The following is a 21,877-nucleotide window of genomic DNA, read 5'->3' on the forward strand; positions in this document are numbered from 1 at the left end:
ATTGTATTTGGAACTTACACGCATTTACATATTATAAAACATTTACACTACGTAAGTGTGTAGAATATGGTACAGTCGGGGTAAGAAAAGGTTCGTCACCTTAAGATCTATTTTCGTGTGCTCAGTATGAGCGATAACCTGCTTTACCGATTGAGTATGACATATTGCGTCGCCATGTCATTATAAGTCGCACCTAGCAAAGAGTATCATAGCGTTTAAACGCTATAATAATAATAAGAAGAAGCCGTCAATCGGGATGACAATTACCAACTTTTCACGAAACCTCATAGCCCTACGTGAATGCTCGTGTAACATCGGAGATTAGGACATTGTCTTGTCTTTTATAAAAGAGAGTGCATATTATTGATCCTATTTCCTACAATTTTATTTTTTTATCATTTATTTTAAAGAGGGTTTTTTCTTTAAGAAAATACCACCGTCATAGTGCTTGCAAAATATTCAACTTAATACATGCTTAATTACATCTATTTTTAAGAAGACCATCCACTAATTTGTATAAAGCCTGCGCTGGTTTTGAAGTAGGGTCAGCGATTCCTACTAATATTATAAACGCAAAATTTTATGTAAATGGATCTGGCTGATTTCTCTGAGGTATGGTTGGATGTTTGTTACTCATTCACATAAAATTTACTAAACAGATTTGGATAAAATTTTGCAGACAGATAGAATATGTACTGGAATAACACATTGGATACTTTTTATGCCGGGAAAACGTAAAATCTTCGGGAACGCGGGTGAAACCGCTGGACGGAAGTAGTAAAATTAATTTATTGCAAGCCAAGGAATCACCGCCACTTGCCGGTGCCGATGGAACCACTCATCACACGTCACGTCATTACATTAACCGTCACTCAAAATAACGGCCGAATAATATTACAAGCGTTTTTATTTTAAGATTGCAAGATATTGCAAGTAAATATATGACACTGACAGACTTTGACAATTCAGTAGAAGATATCATATCTAATTTAAATCTTGTAATGACTAATTAGGCCATAAAAAGTTTTTATGTTGATATGGCACTAGACGTAGTCCAAAGATGTTACACTAGTTTGAACCAAGTTATCATACTATGTTAGTTTAATTTTATGTGCAGTTGTCTGTTTAGTGCTTTAGATTCAAAAGGTACTAAGAGTTTACGTCTTGATAAAGGAATGAATTTGAAAACCGACGAAGGTTTTCTTACTCTGACTGTACATACGTCCTATTACAACTATTATGGCAAACGCTAGTGGAGTTTTTTTTTAAATATACATATTTTATTAAGTATTTGTTTTTATCTAATCATTTAATTATTTTTATTATTTAATTCATAAAGTTAAAAGTCATAATCGTATTGACTAGATGAACTAAATAAAAATAAATAAATAATATTAAAAAAAAAGTCATCTAACCACAGTTTAATAATATTATAATTCAAAATATCGGTTGTAAATTGTCTTTATTTTTAATTTTTTTTCAATCAAATGGAACTTTTGGCTTTGAGCAAGGTTCCTACCCATCTAGGGTAAGATACTATATCATCATGAACGGTTTACAAGCCATAAAAGCAGACCTCTGTGCAAGTCCTTATACAGGGTGAGCTGCCCTTCTCTAACTCATTCCTTCTATGTGTTTTAATTTTTTCCATTTCATCTAGGACTCTCTTCTCTTCTGTTGCTAGGAATATGGCTTCGTTGACAGTCCTCAGGAGTGGGTAATTTGCGAAACTCGGCTTCGGGAGACGTAAACGCACTTTCTTATCAGATATCACGTAGAATTGATTTTCGTTTTCGTCTGAAAAACAAACCAATTAAAAATTAAAAAAATTACACTGATATTATTATTTTGGGCACATGGCCCAGTGGTTACAAGGCGTACATCTTAACTGATAATTGCGGGTTCAAATCCAGGCACCACTGAATTTCCAGGTGCTTAATTTGTGTTTATAATTTATCTAGAGTTTGATGAAGGAAAACATCGTGAGGTAACCTGCATGTGGCTAATTTCAATGAAATTCTGCCACATGTGAATCCACCTAGCCGAATTGGAGCAACGTGGTGGAATATGCTCCTAACCTTCTCCTCAAAGGGAGAAGAGGCTTTAGCCCAGCAGTGGGATATTAACAGTTACCTTAATAAATTAAAAATAATGTAAAAGAGTGATTTTTTATATTACTTTCTGTCAAACTAATCAATGCATCTTTTAGAAGAGTTTGGTCTGAAATCTTATTGAATCTTTCGATGTAATCTTTGTACGTATCCGGTTCCTCGTCACAGGATCCCCTGAAGTCATCGGTTACTATACTCCAAGCTGAGAAGCCACCAAGACCACGATCCATTGCAAATCTGAGGAAAATTGATCATTTAGAACCAAAGGAAATGCTACTACGACAAAGGCAAATAACATACAGAATAGATTACAGATTTTAAGTAGGCTTTTTTTTTTTAAATTTAATACACTTAGCAAAGGTGATCAGATTCCAGATTTAAAGTAGGCTAGACTTTTTTATTTTTAAACAATTGGTAAAGGCCTTATCGTCCCAAAAAATTGCAATGGAGATCACTAAAATTTGCACGTCATATTTGGATAATCATAAAATATTTAAATCAATTGAGAAATACTCCTTGTCGTCTCGAAAGAATGCATTTGAAACCACAAAATTAATTTTATTTATTTATGAATCTCCAACAAAAGATACACACTAAACACACATTCTTAATATTAAATAATATAAAATTTACAAGTTGAATGCTCCCTCAACGGTGACCACGGCATGCTATATTAAGCAAAAAAAATTAAAAGTACAGTTACGATAAAAAGTGGAATATTTATACATAGCTGTAAAAATCAAACGAACATCATATCTGGAGGATAAATTTATTTTATTTATGGTAATGATAATAAATTGACTTATATTCTTACTTGACTTTATTGGCGATGGAGCGTGGATTATCATATGTAATAAAACGTTCTTCATCTCGAATATATGGCGTGCTCGTATGCTCCTCCCAATGTTGAGTCCACAGAGAGGATTTATTTGTAATTTCCAAACAGATCTGTTGATTTTTTTCAATATTGAAATGAGATTTTTAACCAATGACGTAAATGCTGTCTATGTGATAAATTTAGGAGGACGGGCAAAAGGGTCACTTTATGGTAAGTGGTCACCACCGCCCACAGACAATGGCGGTGTAAGAAATATTAACCATTACTTACGTCGCCAAAGTGCCAGCAATTTTGGAAACTAAGATCTTATGTCCCTTGTGCAAGGTTACACCGGCTCACTCATCCTTCTAAACGAAATACAATAATACTGATTACTGCTATTTGTCAATACTTCAGTTTCACTTTAATTAATTAACTATCGAAATATGCTTGATATGCGTCAGGAAGACGGTACCTTATTTTCGTGCCTGTAATTAAACTGGTTCACTCAACCTAAAAATCGAACAACAACAACAATAAAGTTGTAGAATAGCTTATGAATGGGTGGTACCTGTGTGGTTTTGGCTTGCACAACCTACCACTGGCTACCACCAACTGGTCTAGTCTTATCTATTCTTACCTCATTGTATCCCATGAAACCGTCTTCTTTACTGAATTGTCCTTGGAATCCTGTTGTTTTCGTAGTAGTTTCACCAAATATTATATCATTAACATTACGAGTATTAAACCAATAAGTTCGTCCATACATTGGTAAACCAAACACCATCTTACTTGGGGTCAGGCCATGGGACAAAAGGTAATTTATTGTGTACTCCTGGAAAGGAAAGGAATATTTTCTTAGTGTTTAGCGCCGCTGCTACAACGTTGAGGCCAACCAAGCAAGTTGTCTTATTAGTGATAAGACCGCCTACATTAGTCGTATTAATAATTGTATTTTAATATGATGTACACAATAAATAGTATTTGAATTTGACAGTTGATGGAATATCCAGAAACTGTGTCTCGATGTTTAGACTTTAAGTGGACTTTTTTTGGCCCAAATCAGTTACAACATTGACCTATTTGCGGTTAGTTTTTGGGATATATTTTGATGTAAATATAGGTACCCTATATTTCACACTTCTATTCTTCAATCTTACAATACAATGTTATCGTACACGATCAAGAAAACAGATAACGGAATCGGGAACAGGAATCTGAAGCGAGAGAATCTAAACCTTTCTGACTTTAGTCACTACTGAGAATGGAAATTCTATTTCAGGATCTTGAGACTTGCTGACTAATAAACCAACTGGATCAAAGTGTATATGACATTACTAATACTTACTATGCTGTATATGTCATCTTTGTATTGGCCTCGTATTGGCGCATTCGCCCCTACCACGCCGTCCCAAGCTCCGTGGTAGTCATACGTCATGATGTGCATGAAATCTAGATAGTAATTTACATGTGTCAGATCGTACACCGTGTCCATATCGTCTTTGCCAGGTCTCAGTGCAGCTGTTAGAAGAAAGCCATACGGTTCGAATGCTTCTGACAATTCCTGGAAAGAGGATATATTTGAATTTTAAATAATTGGTCACCTGTTAACTAAGTTAAGTTATTAAAATGTCGGCCTGTATGTGGCTCACTGTTGCACTGTTACACATTTGAAATAAAAACACGTAAAGGAGACCTATGAATAAAAAACAAAAACTAAAGAAAATCATATAGCACAGTCAAAAAGCTTAAGAATATATCAAACAGTGTAAAAAAGTCTTGGAATAGATACGGAAAGACCAGCTGTACATTGATGATGAAAGAAGACACTGGATAAATAGTTTCAGAGAGGTCTGATGAGGACAGGACTGATTGGAGTAGTGCCAATTAGGAAGTGGGGGGAGGCTTATGTTCAGAGCCTTTGAACATTTTATTTCACATCTAGTTTCGACCGCGTTTTTATATACGTTGGTTGTCATATGCTAGGCAAAAAAAAGCCTATATCCTTCCTTGGAACTCTAAGTTTGCTTCATACCATATTTCGTCTAATTCGGTTCATTGGTTGGGCAGTGAAAGAGCGACAGACAGACGGACAGACAGAGTTATGAGATATTAGTATAGATGAGTTTAATTCACTATGTATGAGTAAGTGTACATTGTTCCTTAATTTTTTTTTTATGCAAATGGGCCACTTCATGGTAAGTGGTCACCACCGCCCATAGACAATAACCATTCCTTATATTACCAATGCGCCACCAAACTTGGGGACTAAGCTGTTACGTCCCTTGTGCCTGTACACTGGTTCACTCACCCTTCAAACCGGAACTGTTTGGCGGTAGAATATCTGATGAGTGGGTGGTACCTACTCAGATGGGCTTGCACAAAGCCCTACCACCAAGTATTATTAAATATTTATTCATTTCACCAACTCCACCTATATATTCTCTCAAAGATCGCTATGTTAGCTAAAAGGTCATCTTTTATCTTATGTAGCAATTATATTTACGTTTATATTTATAAGTACAATAAACTATATTTGTTTTGAAATAATGTTTACTAATCTGACGTCATTTATATTTTTTGTTTTGTTAGTACTACATATAAAAACGTACTGCCATGTTAAGAACTTTTTCCATTAGGGTTTAATATATACAATCAACAATATAAAATAATTATTGTTCAAATCACGATCGTGTGGGATGCTGACGTTATCTCGCTGTAGTTGTTTTGTAAATATCGTGTCATAAAATTGATTAATTAAAACTTCAAATAGGTTATCGAGAGTGTGGGCAGACAAAATAACAAACAGGCGATTTTTTTATATAATTGAAATTGAGAAGAAACGGCGATGTGTTTGTACGAGCTGAGACGTTTCAGTAGGTAGAGCACGTGAATCTTAAACAGAGTTTTCTAAATTTTCATTTGTTTAGTTTTGTGTTTATAATTCGAATATTTTTACGCTTGGTGCTGAAGGAAACCTTCACGTGTCAGATGGAATTTTCTTTTGTATGTAACGATAATGATGCTTTGGTAAAAATATTTTTTCGATTATCAAGTCAATCTCTTTGAGGTCATCGTTAGAATTCACAGTTATATGTTTGAAAAATTGCATACATATTTCGACTTGAAGACAATATAGCCGACTATGATCGCCTCGGAAAGCAAATAAAGTTGTTGGTCCTACGCCTGAACTCTTTTCGGTCGTATCGGATTTGCCGTTACATCGGATTATGACAGTTAGGGAATAGAGAGTGCACCTGTGATTACGCACACAGTTATAGCATATGTGTGTGCATAAACTAAGAAGAACTCTCCTTTATGCGGTAAACTTACACGACCGGAGAGAACTCAGTACTCACCAATAGTTGTTTACATGCTTTCATGACTGAATTCTCCTCCGCCTCAAGGCCATATTTACTTTGACGTTTTTTTATGAATGAATTTCTTTTACAAAAAAGCCTAATAAGTCCCAATGAAAAGCCACTAGACTGACGAAGATAAGGCATACGCAAAAGATTTAAACATTATTTATAAACAAAACATATTTGCAGTACTGATAACGAAATTAGTTTTCTTAACATTGTTTTTTACGAATCGAAATTATTCCAAGATAATAAATTTTACGGTTGATGAAAAGTATACGTTACATTTTATCAACCGTAAAATTTAATATAAAAGCGAAATACCACTCAATGATTAATCACGAAATCTCAGAAACTACAACACCTATAAACTTGAAATTTGGCAAGTAGGTTCCTAATAGAGTGTAGACATCCGCTAATATTTCATAAAAGTCCACCCCTAAGGGGTAAAACAGGGCTTGGAAGTTTGTGTTTTATAAATTTCGCGCAGGTAAAGCTTAGTAAAATATTGTCATATCAAATCCAGTTTTTCATTTGTCCAAGGGATATTTTGTCCTGTATATATAATGTTTAATTTTATTATGACATAGGTAGGCGGACGGGCAAATTAGCTACCTGATAGTAAGAATCACCACCAGATATAGACATTGGCGGTGTAAGAAATCTTAACTCATCCTCACATTGCCATTGCACCACCAACCTTGGTAACTAAGATGTTATGTCTATCCTGTAGTTGCTCACTCACCCATCAAACCGGAACACAACATTTCTCATTTGTTTGGCGGTAGAATATTTGATGATTGAGTGATACTTACCCAGACGGGCTTGCAAAAAGTCCTTTACAATGTCAAAGTGAAGATTATGGGTTATTTCCTATTTTCAAAAGACAGGTGAAATCTTGACTCACTGGTAAGTGGTTAACTAACAATGGACCATTAACTAAAGATCTAAGATGCTATGACCTTGTGTATTTAAATACACTGGCTCACTCATCCTTAATACTAGAACATGTCTAATAGATTACGTATTTATATTTGAGTGTAAAGGTGTTCAGCTCTCCACGGTAAAATGTAAATGAGGGATGAGATAAAAATGTTTAAACTTTAGGCCTAACGCATGGTGATTGGCAGTTGATTTATCAATGAGTAAGTGGTATCCTGGCATGCCAAAGCTAAGTCTTTTGGGTTCTTTATTTTCTGATGCTGCTTTGGCTTGGAATTATTACTTTTTAAACAAATGCCGTATTAAATGTAATGCTCCACAATTGAATACCCAATACAACATTAAGTTTGATGTTGTGATTTGAGAGTGTAGCTTTGTTAACAGAAGCAGGAGTAACCAGACCATAGATAACCGAGAGTGATTCATAAATGCCACAATACGGGATAAGGAAGGGTCTGGTTTTAATCCAGCGAGCAAAACCACGTCCACGTAAGTCCGTGATCAGTGAATTATCCAATGAGATAATGTAAATTTATGTTAAGAAGATTCGAGAGTTCTATCCTCACGATTTGGCAACAATAATAATCTTTTATCAACGCATTAAGAACGGTCAATAACAAAGAAATTAATCAATTAGTTGTTAATGATGAAATAGCAGTTAGATCAGAAAGGCAATTAAATACAATTTTACCCTAATCAAATGTACGTAGTTCTTCCTATCTTCCGGCTTGCCTCCTCTTTGTGTCGGGTAATCCCAGTTCAAATCGAGACCATCGAATTTATATGTTCTGTAAGGAAAATAAGACATTTTAAATTGTGCAAAATAAATACAGGGTTAGTTATTTAGGTACTTTGCGGTTTGTTCCAAGAAGGTGAATCATTATTTGACAAAGGCCCTCGTGAAGTTTATTTTTTGTTGAACAAATTTCGTACCAAAACATGCATACTTTAATGTTTTTAGGATCAGAGACGACACCTTGGGAACAACGACTTGCCCTCAACAGAAGAATCCGCTGTATGTGTATGATACTAAAATCTTTTAATTTAATGAAGGAGATAGAACGATGTGAGTTAAAGGTTTGTTAGAAAGAGATGATTAATGTTCGACGTAAGAATAGGTTTAAATTATAACAAAAGTTCGTGAAGAAAAAAGAAATAATGGATGAAGGCACAGATGAGCAAAATGTAATAGAATTAAATCAGGTAAATGAAAGAATTTTAAGTCTAAATGTGATTTTTATCAGCGCATTAGATCAACGCGGTAATCTTTTTAGCGTTGCAGCAGGTAAATATTCATCAAGCCTTCACCTCAATCAAAGGAGAGGTTCAGTAGCTGAACACTTTAGAGTTGATACTATTACCATTGAAGTTTTTGTTGCATCACAATGCATAACATTAATAAATAAATTGATTAATATATTGATAATAAATATGAGGATTAGAAAAACCCAGATTTTATTTCCTGAATTAAAACCGCAATCTGTACTTAATTTAAAAATAAACATACACACAAGTGTTGTCTCAGCTAGACGATCGAATCAATCAGTTGAGTAGTTTTTAATATGACAATCAATAATTTTAATTCTATAATATTTCATTAAGGATTTTGATTTGATTTTAATAATATTGGATAACATCACATAAATTACTCTGATACCAATGTAAGGAGCTAAAGCACTTGTATTATGGAAAATTAGAAGTAACGACAGTACAAACTCCCAGACCCAAGACAACATAGAAAACTAATGAACTTTTTCTACATCGACTCAGCCTGGAATCGAACCTCGGAGTGGCCTGCCCATGAAAACCGCTGTACAGACTACTCGACCACGGAGGCCGGCATTTGCTGCATTCCACCATAAGGGGTGAGTTAGTGAGGTAAGTTAGAGTTAGAAGAAGTTAGTGTTTAGTGGTTTTTACTTCTTCTTATAAGTGATGTTTATGGGCGGAAGTTACTTTCAGCTTACCAAACGTTGATATGTATTTTAAGAGTATTTTGTCAAATTATCAGCAATGTTTTTAAATTTAAAGATAATTGGAAGATAACAATATACATAATGCTGCTAATATTGGTGTATCTAATTTTGTAACTGCATTAATTAAGGAGGTCTCTTTCTATCTCATTTTTATGAATCGGATTAAAAGGGACAAAAATATTTTAGGTCTCGTTAAATGTCTTATATAAGCGAAGATATATATATTCGTGTGTATGTAGTGATTTTACTTACTCTAAAAAGTTCATGACACTCCTTATAAATATATTCCTCAGTTTTGGATCAGCAGCCATCTTGGAATATTTAGCGGAACCCTCATTCCATCCTCCAATACCTATTGAGACTTTAAGGTGTTTGTGCTTCTCTTTCAAGGCCACGATCCGCTTAAACCCTCCTTTACCATCATTAATTTCCAAATCTTGAAATGCATCTGTAATATTATTTGATATGAAGTCAATATCTAACGCAGTTTCTTGCCGGTACTACTCAATAAAATCTGCATTCGAACCGATCGTATCTCTAATTTTACCTTAATCACATTACACTAAAACTTAAATTAAAAATGTAGTATAAAGTCTACTTAAATATTATGTCATATAATTCCAGTTTTGAAGTATTGTCGTCAACTCAATTTGAAATATTGGAATTAACTTTATTGACCTTTTATTTCTAGTCGTGTGATATATTCAAAATCTTTGTTAAACTTTTAAAATTAATATATGTATTTATATATTAACATAACGAGTCTTTGGATTAAAACTACACTGATTTCTATATATTGTTCAGGTTATTAATAATAATGCATAATCTTCCAAAAAACTCAATGCAATAATTCATATACACACAAAGATATCAATTAAGATTTTAAATAAAAAATAAAAAGAAATCCGACTGAGCTAACCTTTTTATGACAAGTTGATATTTATAGTTGATAAACAAGTGAATAAATCGGCAATACGAGTCTGAATCATCTTCTATTAAACCATAAATGTAAGAAGGTTATTGAAATATAATAAAATAAGGCTATTAATGTAATGATCATTAGTGAAGCTAACTCACTGAATCTGGTGGTATAATAATTTATATGATATATAATATTAATAGTGAGCCAAGATGGCTCCGCTAGAACATGTGAATTATAGCATAAGATTGCCAATTAATAACGTCATGAATACGTAAACTATTTTGAGTGTGAACAAAAAAAAATGCTGGATGAATTTTCGAAACATTTTTGAAACCAGAAAAGGCATTGTTGAATTGTGGTGGGATAAGCTTCTAACCTTGCACATAAAGAGATAAGTACTTTACCCAGAATAGGGATGAAGAGGAGTGTTTATGGGTTGTTATTTTGTTTTTTTACAAAAGGTTAATCTTTTCTAGAAGCTTCAGAAACGACGCCATTGTTGAATTATACGTGTAAGAGAAATTCTTCCGGCATAAAGGCAAATTTTCTTATAATTTGCGATCTTTATTTAAAATCCACTTGTTCTCTCCAATGAACCAAAATGACCTAAAACTAATTAATTAGGTATATAAATTAAAAATCAATTCATACCAATATTAGTGATCTTAAACGTGTTCTCGTCAAGGCCAACGAAGCAATAAATAAGATGTGTGCAGAGTGACGGCTCTATATCGAATATGTCGAAGCTACCAGCTCCAGGCCGGTACACTGACCATCGGGACACGTAGCACACTATGACCTTGTCATGTGACGAACCTGTTAAAAAAAAAAAAATTAGAGTATATATTATCCATTATCAGCGTAAGTGGGCTTGGGATTATAAAATATCAAGGCACTTACAAGGGACATAACATTTTAGTTTCTTCATGGTGACATTTAAGATATTATCGGAATATGGTTCTAATCTATACATTTAAATCATAAGCACTGTGAATATGTTTAAAAAATATAAGTGTTTGTCCAATAGAAAAATTAAGGAAAACAATATGCTTCAGTATTTGCAAGATATATTATATAGATTTGATTGTATTTGATTGACATAACATCATCCTCAAATTCAAATGTTTGAAAAGAGTAACTTGTAAGTTTCTTGCCGGTTCAGTTGAATCTACAGTCAAAACTGGTGGTGGATTTACATTTAATACAATTCTGTAAAATGCCAATTTCAAAGTGATTGTAAAATTTTGTTTTGATTTATCGATTTTTTTGTATTTTTGTTTCCAAATTTTGTTGGTAACAATAAAGCTCGTCGAAGAAAACGCTATCAAATAAAGAACGTCGGCTTAATAAATACAAGAGGTCAAAAAGAAAATGGTACTATGCTGTATTTTCTTTGACTATTTGTGAGTTGATAATACCTTTGCCGGATTCATAAGGTAATAAGTATTTTTAGATTGAAGAACGAACATAAAATGAAAAATTATTGTTTTTTTTTCGGCCAGGAATAGAGTATTTATCGGGTTTCCTCTACTACACTATGCAGGCATTATACATATAAACCTTCTTCTTGAATTGCTCTGTTTATTGACGAAAACTACATTAAAATCAGATGCGTAGTGTAAAAGATCTAAGCGCACTTACGTTGGTAAGCGATTTAGCTTCATACTATGTAGAGATTGTCTTTGTTAATTTAAAAATTCACGTAGATTAAAAAAAAAAGATCCGCCTATTATTCAAATTAGATTGAACCTTTTTGTTAAGGTTATTAAAAACAAAATAACAATCTAACATTTTATTCTTGTTTTAAAGTTCGACTTGTAAATATTATTCGAATTTCGTATCTGCTTATCAAAAATATTAAAGGTCAACGTGATATTAATATATTCAAATCATAATGAGTATAAAATTGTATATATGTTTGAGGAAAACAGATACGCACGACTTATCCTTATAGAACTATTGTTGTGTGAGGCGTAGGCGTCTGATTGACATCCCTAATATCCGCAACTACCGAATAACAACTGACAACGCTAATTGGTTAGGTTATAGGTATATATTAATGACAAATCGTCGATACTTAGGTGTTTAGATAAACCGTTAGATTCTGAAGTTCTGAGTTCAAACACCAGGTCAGGCCGATAAGATATTGGGTTTTTCTATTGAACAATTCTCAGTAACAGCCCTGGAAGTTGTGTCTCTTTTGCCTCGGAAGCCGTTAAGCCGATGGTCCTGTGCCTGAACTTTTCCGTCGGATTTGTCATGCTATCGGATTGTGAGAGTGAGTTAGTTCACCTGTGTTTGCGCTCACATTCGTGCACTAATATGTCTTGCGTAGTTGGATGGTCTCCCGTGAGTTTGGCCGCCGTGACAGAAATCGGTTTGTATGACATTGTGACCCAACTCCCAACGTCGACGGCATTATAAGACGATTTCCTTAGTCCTTGACTTAACAGGTACTCTTAGGGCGCACATATTTTGAGCTCTTAAGTGGGCTCCCAACATCCGGCTGAGTAATTTAAGACTCGAGTGTAGTTTTTGGGCCAACACTTGGGCCAACACTGACACTAATAAAAAAATAATGTTTTACTGTTTATGTTTGCCGGTATACTTTTTTATAATATTGGTTGGCAGACGAGGGTTTGGACCACCTCACGGTAAGTGGTCACCACCGCCTATAAACATTGGCGCTATAAGAAATATTAATTTATATACTATTCCTCACATCACCAATGCACCACCAACATTGGGAACTAATATGTTACGTTCCTCGGGCCTGTAGTTAAACTGAACTAATAACTAAAACTAAACTTTATCACATAAAAACAAATTGCTATTTGCCGATAAAATATATAATGGTATCTACCCAGACGGGCGTGCACAACCCTCCCAAGTAAACAGTGTTACATATAAAAATATATCAAATAATATAAAACCTTTTTAATCAGACATAATAATTATGCACAGTTGAGAAAAAAAAAACAACAGTCGTACTATATATAAACTTCAAGTTCGATATTATTTTGTATGTATATTTACAATAAAGTAGATAAGGTAAATAATATTAACAACGAGTTTCCTATTCCACAAAATAAATACATCCGTCCTGGGCAAGAAATACTTTACTTTATTTATGGAATAGGTGACTAACAAGGACGCTTATCTGTTGGGAAATGAATACCATCACTCATGGACGTTTGCAACACCGAGGGTGCAGGTGCGTTACTGGCCTTCGAGGAATAACTAGGATACTTGATTGAAGGTTTTTGTTTTGGTGGAGACGAAAAATGGTTCTTCTAGCGTTTAACGCACAGACTTGTGTCGTTTTGGATTTGAATTGTTTTTATACTAAAATTCCGCAGATATTTATGACATTGCATATTAGGGAAATCTTATGTGAAACAATGATTGGGTAGGACTTTGTGTAAGCCTATCTAAGGTATCACCTACTCTTCAGAAATTCTACCGTGAACGTATTCTGTATGTTGTTAGAACTCCCCCCCCCACTCTGGTTGAAAGTAGTATGAATAATATTCATGGTCGAATGTAATGTATCTTTAAGTAAGTATGTATGTATATTTAAGAGATAACCTATTTCCCTGTCAACTTAAAAAACACAAAAGATTTATGCATTTTCTATGTACGCGATCATAAAGAACGTATTGAAGTTAAATGCCCACTTAGATGATGAATTGCACATTAAAAGCATTTAAATATACTATTAGAACGCATGCTAATGAGCAAAAGATTCATATACGACGGAAAGTATTTGAGTACGTATAGCATACACATTTTAAAATACATTTTCTTTTCCATAAAAAACTCTTTTGAAATCATATTTTTTAAGTCATATTTGTGGGCAAGACCAGTGCCCATATACAGTACAAATTCATTTGTAGTGAGTTCTGTGTTTGTTCCGGCGTTCTTAATTTAAGTTATGAAATAAAACGATTTTATCAAACATCCGCGGAAATATTCAAATCGAAAAAAGAATACAAAAAACAGGTCTGAGTCAAACGGGTCAATTTGAATAAAAAAAAGAGAAAAGTATCATGGTAATCCTTTTTTTTTCGACTATTTTAATCGTACATAAATTGATCGAGGAAAATACTTTTGTTTTTTTTTTTTTTGTAGTCAATGTTGTATATTAAATCTGGTTGTCGTCAAAAGACTGTCAGTAGGCTGCACTGTCGATTACCTTTACTTAGACAATGGTGAAAAATAAAAGAAATACGCTTGCCGGGAATTCCAATTAATTTAAAAACGATTACTTTTTAATTAAATAATAACCGAATCATTCAAATTCACTGAGTAAACGTACACTAGTAAAGTAGTATGGCGTTTTCAGAGTGCCAAGTGTTGCTGTCACGCTGTGACATTATCTAGACACATAAATAACCACGATTAAAGGTTTGTTTTTCTTTAGAATTTTATTTATTTGCTTGCATTATTTTTTGTGAAAGCAATTTATATACTCGCTCGAACTGGCAACTCTGGCTTCGTCAATAATTTACGATCAATTACAATACAATGTAAGAAGAGATACTTTTAAATTTATGGACGATACAATCATTCCATCTTTTTTTTCTTCGAAATATTTTATTATAAATTAAAAAAAAACATAACGAATCGCGTTTCAAAAGCAAATTTATAGTGATTTAGGTTTATGCACGAGTTCGGCCGCCATTTTTAAATCTCTTTTTAATTGCCACGGCTTATACCTGTGTGACTTGATTTCTGATATATTATGTATAAATCCCAATACAATTTTTATTATGCTACCCATTTAGAAGTGAATATAATCGCACAATTTATTGAGGTCAAAATCGTCATAATATTATGTTTTTGTAAAGTTTTCCGTCTGTCTGTGTATTATCAAGAAAATATATACCTATATTTAATTTTGAAAAAATCAAAATTAAAATATACTTTTTTTTGAGTAGGCTTTTACAAACACCTTTGAATCGTTATTTTGAAAACTATATTAAGTGAAGCTACCACCGGTTCAGAATGTAGATTCTACCTAGAAGAACCGACAAGAAACTCATTAGTTACTCATTTTCAACATTTAAAATACCAAGTTATGTTAGTTAAATACAATTATATATATATAATATCCTGCCTGGATGTCAACAAGTATTAGCTTTTTATCATCTACTTTACTTTAAAAAACAACCTTAATAACATCACACATACATAAAATTAGTTCAATTATTATTTTATATAAATACTATATCAAGAAATATAGTATACGTTAAATGAATTTATAAGATAGACTATATATAGTTACCGAAATCGTGCGTCACGTGTACGATGATGATACTATCTCCGAAATATTCGTACACGTGCCATTAAAACTGTACAAAGTTTAAACTTAATCGGATGGCCGACGCGTGAATAGACTTTAATGTCAAATATATATATATATAAATATATATTACTTCATCAAAGGATTTTTACTTTTACAAGCACTTTTGAATCGTCATTTAACAAACTATTTAAAGTAAAGCTACCACCGGTTCGGAATGTAGATTCTACCGAGAAGAACCGGCAAGAAACTGAGTAGTTACTCTTTTTCAACATCTAAAAATACAGTCATGGTAGTTAAATACAATTATATATGTATGTTATGTCTCCTGCCTGGAAGTCAGCAAGCATTAACTCCACGCTTTTTTATCATCTATATAATCTTGTATCGAATAATATGCCTTCCTTACCGATGTATTTTTTATAAATGACTTGAATCTATGAAACGGCAAAGTTGAAAATGTAAAAATTTCTACTAAAAATATTGTATCTTTAATTAGTAACTCGGAAAATAATTCAATACGACAACGTTTTGTATATTCATAATATCTAAAAAAATACCAAGAAGGTTTCGTTCTGTATATTTATTGAAGGCAAACTCGTAAATTACAAGTGGATTGTTTCGTTTTTTAAATCGGCAGAATTTGATCCGGTTTCCAATGTTTAGCTGACAACGTATAATAATACTAAAGCAACTTTATTGTTGTTAAGATTTAATTAAAATTTAACATATGTATTAAATTAATCTTCATCATATTGCATATGAATAGCTTATATAATCAAATGCAAGTAATTGCATCGTTGTTTTAGTGAATCGTTTAAATGGCTGCGCCTTATGACGTCCTGGATTAAAAATGGCGGATCAGTAGACGTGTTAAAAGACACTCGCAACTCACAGCAGCAGTGCGATTCTATTAGAATTCATTTCGTATGTCACTCGTGAAATGTTAACAACTGACGGTTTTGTCAACCGATTGTGATACGCCGTTTTGATACGTGTATTCTATACATTTTAAAGTAGCATAGCAGAGATTTTAGTTTTTTATTACAGAATACCTCTACTTGAAAGACTACGTGAAAGATCAGTGTATGATATATGACATTGACTATAATTATGATAAATTTTAAAGGATATACGTCTCAAAATGGCGTATCAACGTAAGTCGGTTGTCAAAATATTATGAGTGATATACGATTTCCAGTAGCAGTTACGTTTGACAGTGATATATTCTTGGAAATAAAGTAGAGCTATTGTTATTGGTATTTATGGCTAGTCGTGTCTGATTGGCGGCAGTTTTTTTTTTCAATAGCAGACTACAGTTCGTATTTATACGGCTTAAAAAGCCTGTTAAAGTCCTACTGCTGAGCGAAGGCCTCCTCGTCCTTTGAGGAGAAGGTTTGTAGTAATTTTTCATTCACCGCCGAGCTCGAGATGTATTATAAACAGAAATTAATCACATGATAATTCAGTGGTGCTGCGTTCGAACCCACGGTTAAGATGCACGCGTTCTAACCATTGGACCATCACGACTCTCGGTTAAAGGTTAAGGTCGTTTTGAATTCTAAATTTTTGGTAATATTTGATTATATAAGCTGCTTTTAAACATTATGTTATAATCTTTGTTTTATTCTATAAATCTATACTAATATTATAGAGCTGAAGAGTTTGTTTTGTTGAACGCGCTTATCTCAGGAACTACAGGTCCGATTTGAAAAATTATTTCAGTGTTAGGTAGGCCATTTATCGAGGAAGGCCATATGCCATCGCGCTACAAACAAAAAGAGGGGGAGAAAATGTATTGATAGGTATCGTTGTGTGCGTTTCGTAAACGGTTGAATTTTCATAAGAATCATGTTTAACAGAATTTCTAATATACCCGAGCGAAGTCGGGATGAGCAGCTAGTCATATTATTATTTACTAACAATTAAGAATTAAAAACACGAAATCAGTCAATTTATCTGATGTCTGTTTATAAATAAAACTTTATAAAAAAAGGTTACGTAACTGATAAAGACACTGGTCATATTGCTAACAATAACAGAATGACTAGATAAAAAAACTCAAACACTCAATTGAAACTGAATAATCAACTCATATCACTCAAACATCAGTGACGTCACAACTTTAGAGTATAGAGGTGAGAAGTATTTTGTATGAGTATTCAACCGAAAAAGAGTACCAACATGTATGACGTAAGCGCTAAAACTACTTAGTGGTAGGCCTTTATGTAAGTCCGTCTGGGTAGGTACCACCTACTAGCAATACTTAGTACTGCTGTGTTCTAGTTTAAACGTGAGTGAGTCAGTGTAACTACAGGCACAAGGTGATGGAAGAAATGGTTAAAATGTACGGCGCAAATGTCTACGGGCAGTGGTGACCATTTACCACCTGGTGGCCCAATTACTCGGCCTATTAACTACGTAATAAAATAATACAATGATTTTAGTTGTTATATATCTTCGACAAGTTTGTTATAATATACTAATTAAAAAAAATAAATTACACTTTTGTATTTCTCGTTCCACGTTTGAATCGTAAACAACGTACCAGTATTTTTGACATTTATATACAACCTCATTAAACGTATTGTAACAATAATAATTCATAATAAACTATAATTATTCCGAGTATTTTCCGTATTATATAATCATAATCGATGTCTAACAGTAATTACTATGAATTCTATCTCCAATGACATATTTTATATGAATTGTTATGTTACACACACATACATTATACTAGCGAGATTTTTCTTTTTTTTTTTAATATAATCTTGCTCAAAGACTATTAGGTGCTCCAATATTGTAATTCGCATTTTGACAATGATTTTTAATTTTTAAGTGATGACGTCACGTATCAAATTCCGAATCACAATTTCGCATAAATATATTAATAACATTAGACATATATATATATATATATATATATATATATATAATGAAATGCTTAAATGTGTATATTACATATAATAAAATTGGAGTGTCTGTTTGTAATATTAAAATAACCGCTTTTTACTAAATGCATATCTTTTTACACGTTGCTTATCCCGAAATAACATTTTTTATAATTTTTGTCTGTCTGTATGTTTGTTCCGACTAATCACTGAAACGGCTGGACTGATTTTGACGGAACTTTCACAGGCTGATGTAATAAGGAGTAACTAAGGCTACAACATTTTTTTTTTGTTAAATTCAAACGCGCACGAAGCCGTGGGCACATTTAGTCTTATATACATACGTATAAATGGCGGAAGCCGATTTTTGTCCCAGTGATTATGGGACGATAGCTGCACATGAAAAATCGGTTATGGTTTAATTTTGAAGAGGTCCAGACGTAGATGTGCAAAAAACATTATTTTAGACAGCGTAAAAAGTTAGTGGCCGGTTAGAGGGGTATTGAGGCGGTATAAAAAAAAAATTTAAATCGTTCGAACAGACGTTGTCAGTTTACAATTATATTAAATAAAAAAAACTATAAAATCTGTTGAATAAACGAGCAGTTTCGCGAGCGACTCGCTAGTTCTAATGAACAGTACAGTAATGTATATTATATTATCTTTAACGTAAATTTGTTTAATTTCTTAAGAGCCTTAAAAGACTCTATTTGTCATTAATATTCTTCGGGCTTGTTTTTGTTAATATTTAAAATACTTTTTTTGAAAAAACGTTTTATTATATCATAGTTCTTTCTAGAGTAAATATGAGTTGTGTTATATACCTGTGAAGTCTCTATATATAAAAATGTACGTGGGTATAGACAGATTGTAATTTTTGTTTGTACATATTTGAGAAGAGTTCATCCGGACGAATTGAAAAGTGAACTCGGAAAAGAAAACCAAGTAAAAAAAGCATCCTTGAACGGATATTTCCAATTCACCTAAAAAGTTAAATATAATTTGGACAGATTAAAAACCGGCCAAGTCCGAGTCGGCATCGAATGGTTTCATACTAATAATAATAATCTATAAAAACTGCAAAACACACCTTCGTTTATAGGATTTGTTTATTTATTTTCAAAGTGAATATATAACTTAATATTCTGTGAATATTTCTAACTCTTGGTCTGTTGCCGATATCAATATTTGCTCGATATTGAGCACGAGCAAAAAAAATAACGTTTGATGTATGGGAGCCCCCTTAAATATTATTTTATTCTGATTTTAGTATTTTTTTTTTTTGTTATAGCGTCAACAGAAAGGACAGTCTGACAGACATACAGACGGACAGCGGAGTCTCAATAATAAGGTCCCGTTTCGCCCTTTGGCGTGTAACGGAACGTGTACGTGCCTACTTATTAGTATAGTATTAGTGGTACTTATTCGTAGACATATACATCTTAAGGACAATCATATATTATAACAACATACATAAGTACTATTTTGTTAAATTTCCAATGATTAACTTTAAGTTGTCCTTTAAGTTGAATGTTGTATAACATTATAACTTAAAATCCCGTTAAGTTATTTCGTTGTATCTCCTCAGGTCTGTGGTATTTTTTAAAAACCGGTGGTGAAATTTTGGCAATCAACGAGCAAGTTGAATGATATTGCGCAGAATTAAGATATTAATATTTAGATTTACTTATTAAATAACGTCATCGGTGCAAAGTAGAGGCCATTTTGTTAGGTAAATTATAAAATATTTATATAATCGTATAATATTAAATAAAAAAAATTGGGCATAATTTTAACAGCCTTTGTTTAGGAAAAAATGAATATAAAGTATATATATATATAAAAAAAAAAAGATCGAGTATTACTTCTTTGTAGAACGAGTTATAATTTACATTGCATTTACATGACATGCATAAGATAACCTTAAATTTTCTATTTAAACATTTTCCTTTTCAATAATAATAAATAAAACCTCCTTCGTACCTGCCAATCCCCGGCCGTCGGCTAAGTCGTGTAACAGAGTCACAAATAAAAAAATTAAACTTATAAATGCCGCCATTTTGTTTTGGAAGAAATATCACGCGACATGTAATTCTTAACGCGTACACGCGCGGACTGACCCGCGGAAATGTCTAGCGCTTTTATCTTGATTAGTGGTTTTCAATGAACTTGGGAAAACATCTTTTATTGTTTATAACAAAACTTCTCAAGCGTAAGCGTTTAGTTTTAATTTTGGGATTTCTGTGAATCGATTCCTTTGATTAATTTGATTTTTACAAAATAACTATTGTTTGGGATCGGTTTTTTAATTGGTGTTATGCGTACTTACAAATTTAGTTGCGTTAATATGAAAAGGTATGGAGTCATTTCTTGATTTAGATAATGTAATATTTAAAAAACAATAACAAAATCAACGACATGATTTTCTCGCGGGTTTTTCCCGAAACATCTTTATTGAGACAACCTTATAAGCAATTCAGTCGAGTCGTCCACGAGTTTAGTATTTACCGACAAACAGTATTGAATTGATATGGATTTACAAAATTTCTGCTATACAACGGTACGCGAGTTTGAATTATTTCTTAAAATGGAAACTTAGAAAAAATCATTCAGAACGATTCGTTTAAAACAATAGGCAATAAGGAGTTGTTATTACGAAAATCCATATTTGAACATATTGTTATGATAATAATTGCTTAGTATGTTTTATTACGTAAATAATTTCAATACAACAATAACTTTTTATCTTTTATTTCATGTAGGATATATAAATTAATAATACCTAATTAGATGTATGTTAAATAGTAACTATGATTCGTCGAGGATCCTTTCGATTTTATTTTTACATTACGAGCCGTCGGTAACCTTTTTTTATTGAGAAATAACGATTCAAAGTTACTATAGTAATTTAATTGTTGAATATTTTCTTTAATTATTCCAAATGACCTCAGTCTTATAAATACTTAAACACGTTATATATTATACAGAACTCGAACATATACATATGTATATAAAATGTAGTGAGAAAAACCGGCAACAGGGAGTTACCCTATTTTCACGTTCAATATTTCATATCCGGTATGTTAATTTTTTTTTTAACCATCAGTATATGTTGTTTAAAATGAATATATTTTTTATGGTATAGGTAGGCAGACGAGCTGTTTGGCGGTAGAATATCTGATGAGGGCACGTGGTACCACCTAACCAGTCGGTCGTGTCAGCTCTACCACCAAGTTAGTATATAAGTTAGTGACCTTTTGGGGATTCTAACTCACTGAGAATACTGTAATGGCCATCGGAGAGGCTGTGGGATTGTTGTAATGGTTGCATCTGCTGCAACACTCCTCCGTTCCATGCTGTGCTCTGCTCAGAGCCACAGTTTTTCGTAAAAGACGTACAACTTCAACAAATTTTTGATAGTTAAATGGAATTGCCACACATGCTGCTTGTTATGACCGTTAAATATCAAAATTTAAAATATGTTATGTAGGTTCCTAAGAGCGTTTTTGAATCGTTTATCGTTTTACAAGATTAATTAAAAATTAAAA

The 21,877-nt window shown here is 32.8% G+C and overlaps 1 protein-coding gene across 1 annotated transcript; it reads right to left on the reverse strand.

Annotated features, from left to right (window-relative positions):
- Window positions 1-1,551: 1,551 nt before the first annotated feature.
- LOC113391794 (probable chitinase 2) lies at window positions 1,552-20,465 on the reverse strand. Its single transcript, XM_026627873.2, has 9 exons — window positions 20,313-20,465; window positions 10,782-10,946; window positions 9,461-9,656; window positions 7,924-8,020; window positions 4,277-4,492; window positions 3,569-3,763; window positions 2,926-3,059; window positions 2,179-2,348; window positions 1,552-1,797 (listed from the first exon to the last, which is right to left on the reverse strand). The coding sequence occupies exons 1-9, from the start codon at window positions 20,386-20,388 to the stop codon at window positions 1,556-1,558; spliced, it is 1,491 nt and encodes a 496-aa protein (XP_026483658.1). The 5' UTR covers window positions 20,389-20,465; the 3' UTR covers window positions 1,552-1,555.
- Between the last annotated feature and the right edge of the window lie 1,412 nt (window positions 20,466-21,877).

This window comes from Vanessa tameamea, chromosome 28 (genome assembly GCF_037043105.1).
Source record: "Vanessa tameamea isolate UH-Manoa-2023 chromosome 28, ilVanTame1 primary haplotype, whole genome shotgun sequence".
Lineage (NCBI taxonomy): Eukaryota > Metazoa > Arthropoda > Insecta > Lepidoptera > Nymphalidae > Vanessa > Vanessa tameamea.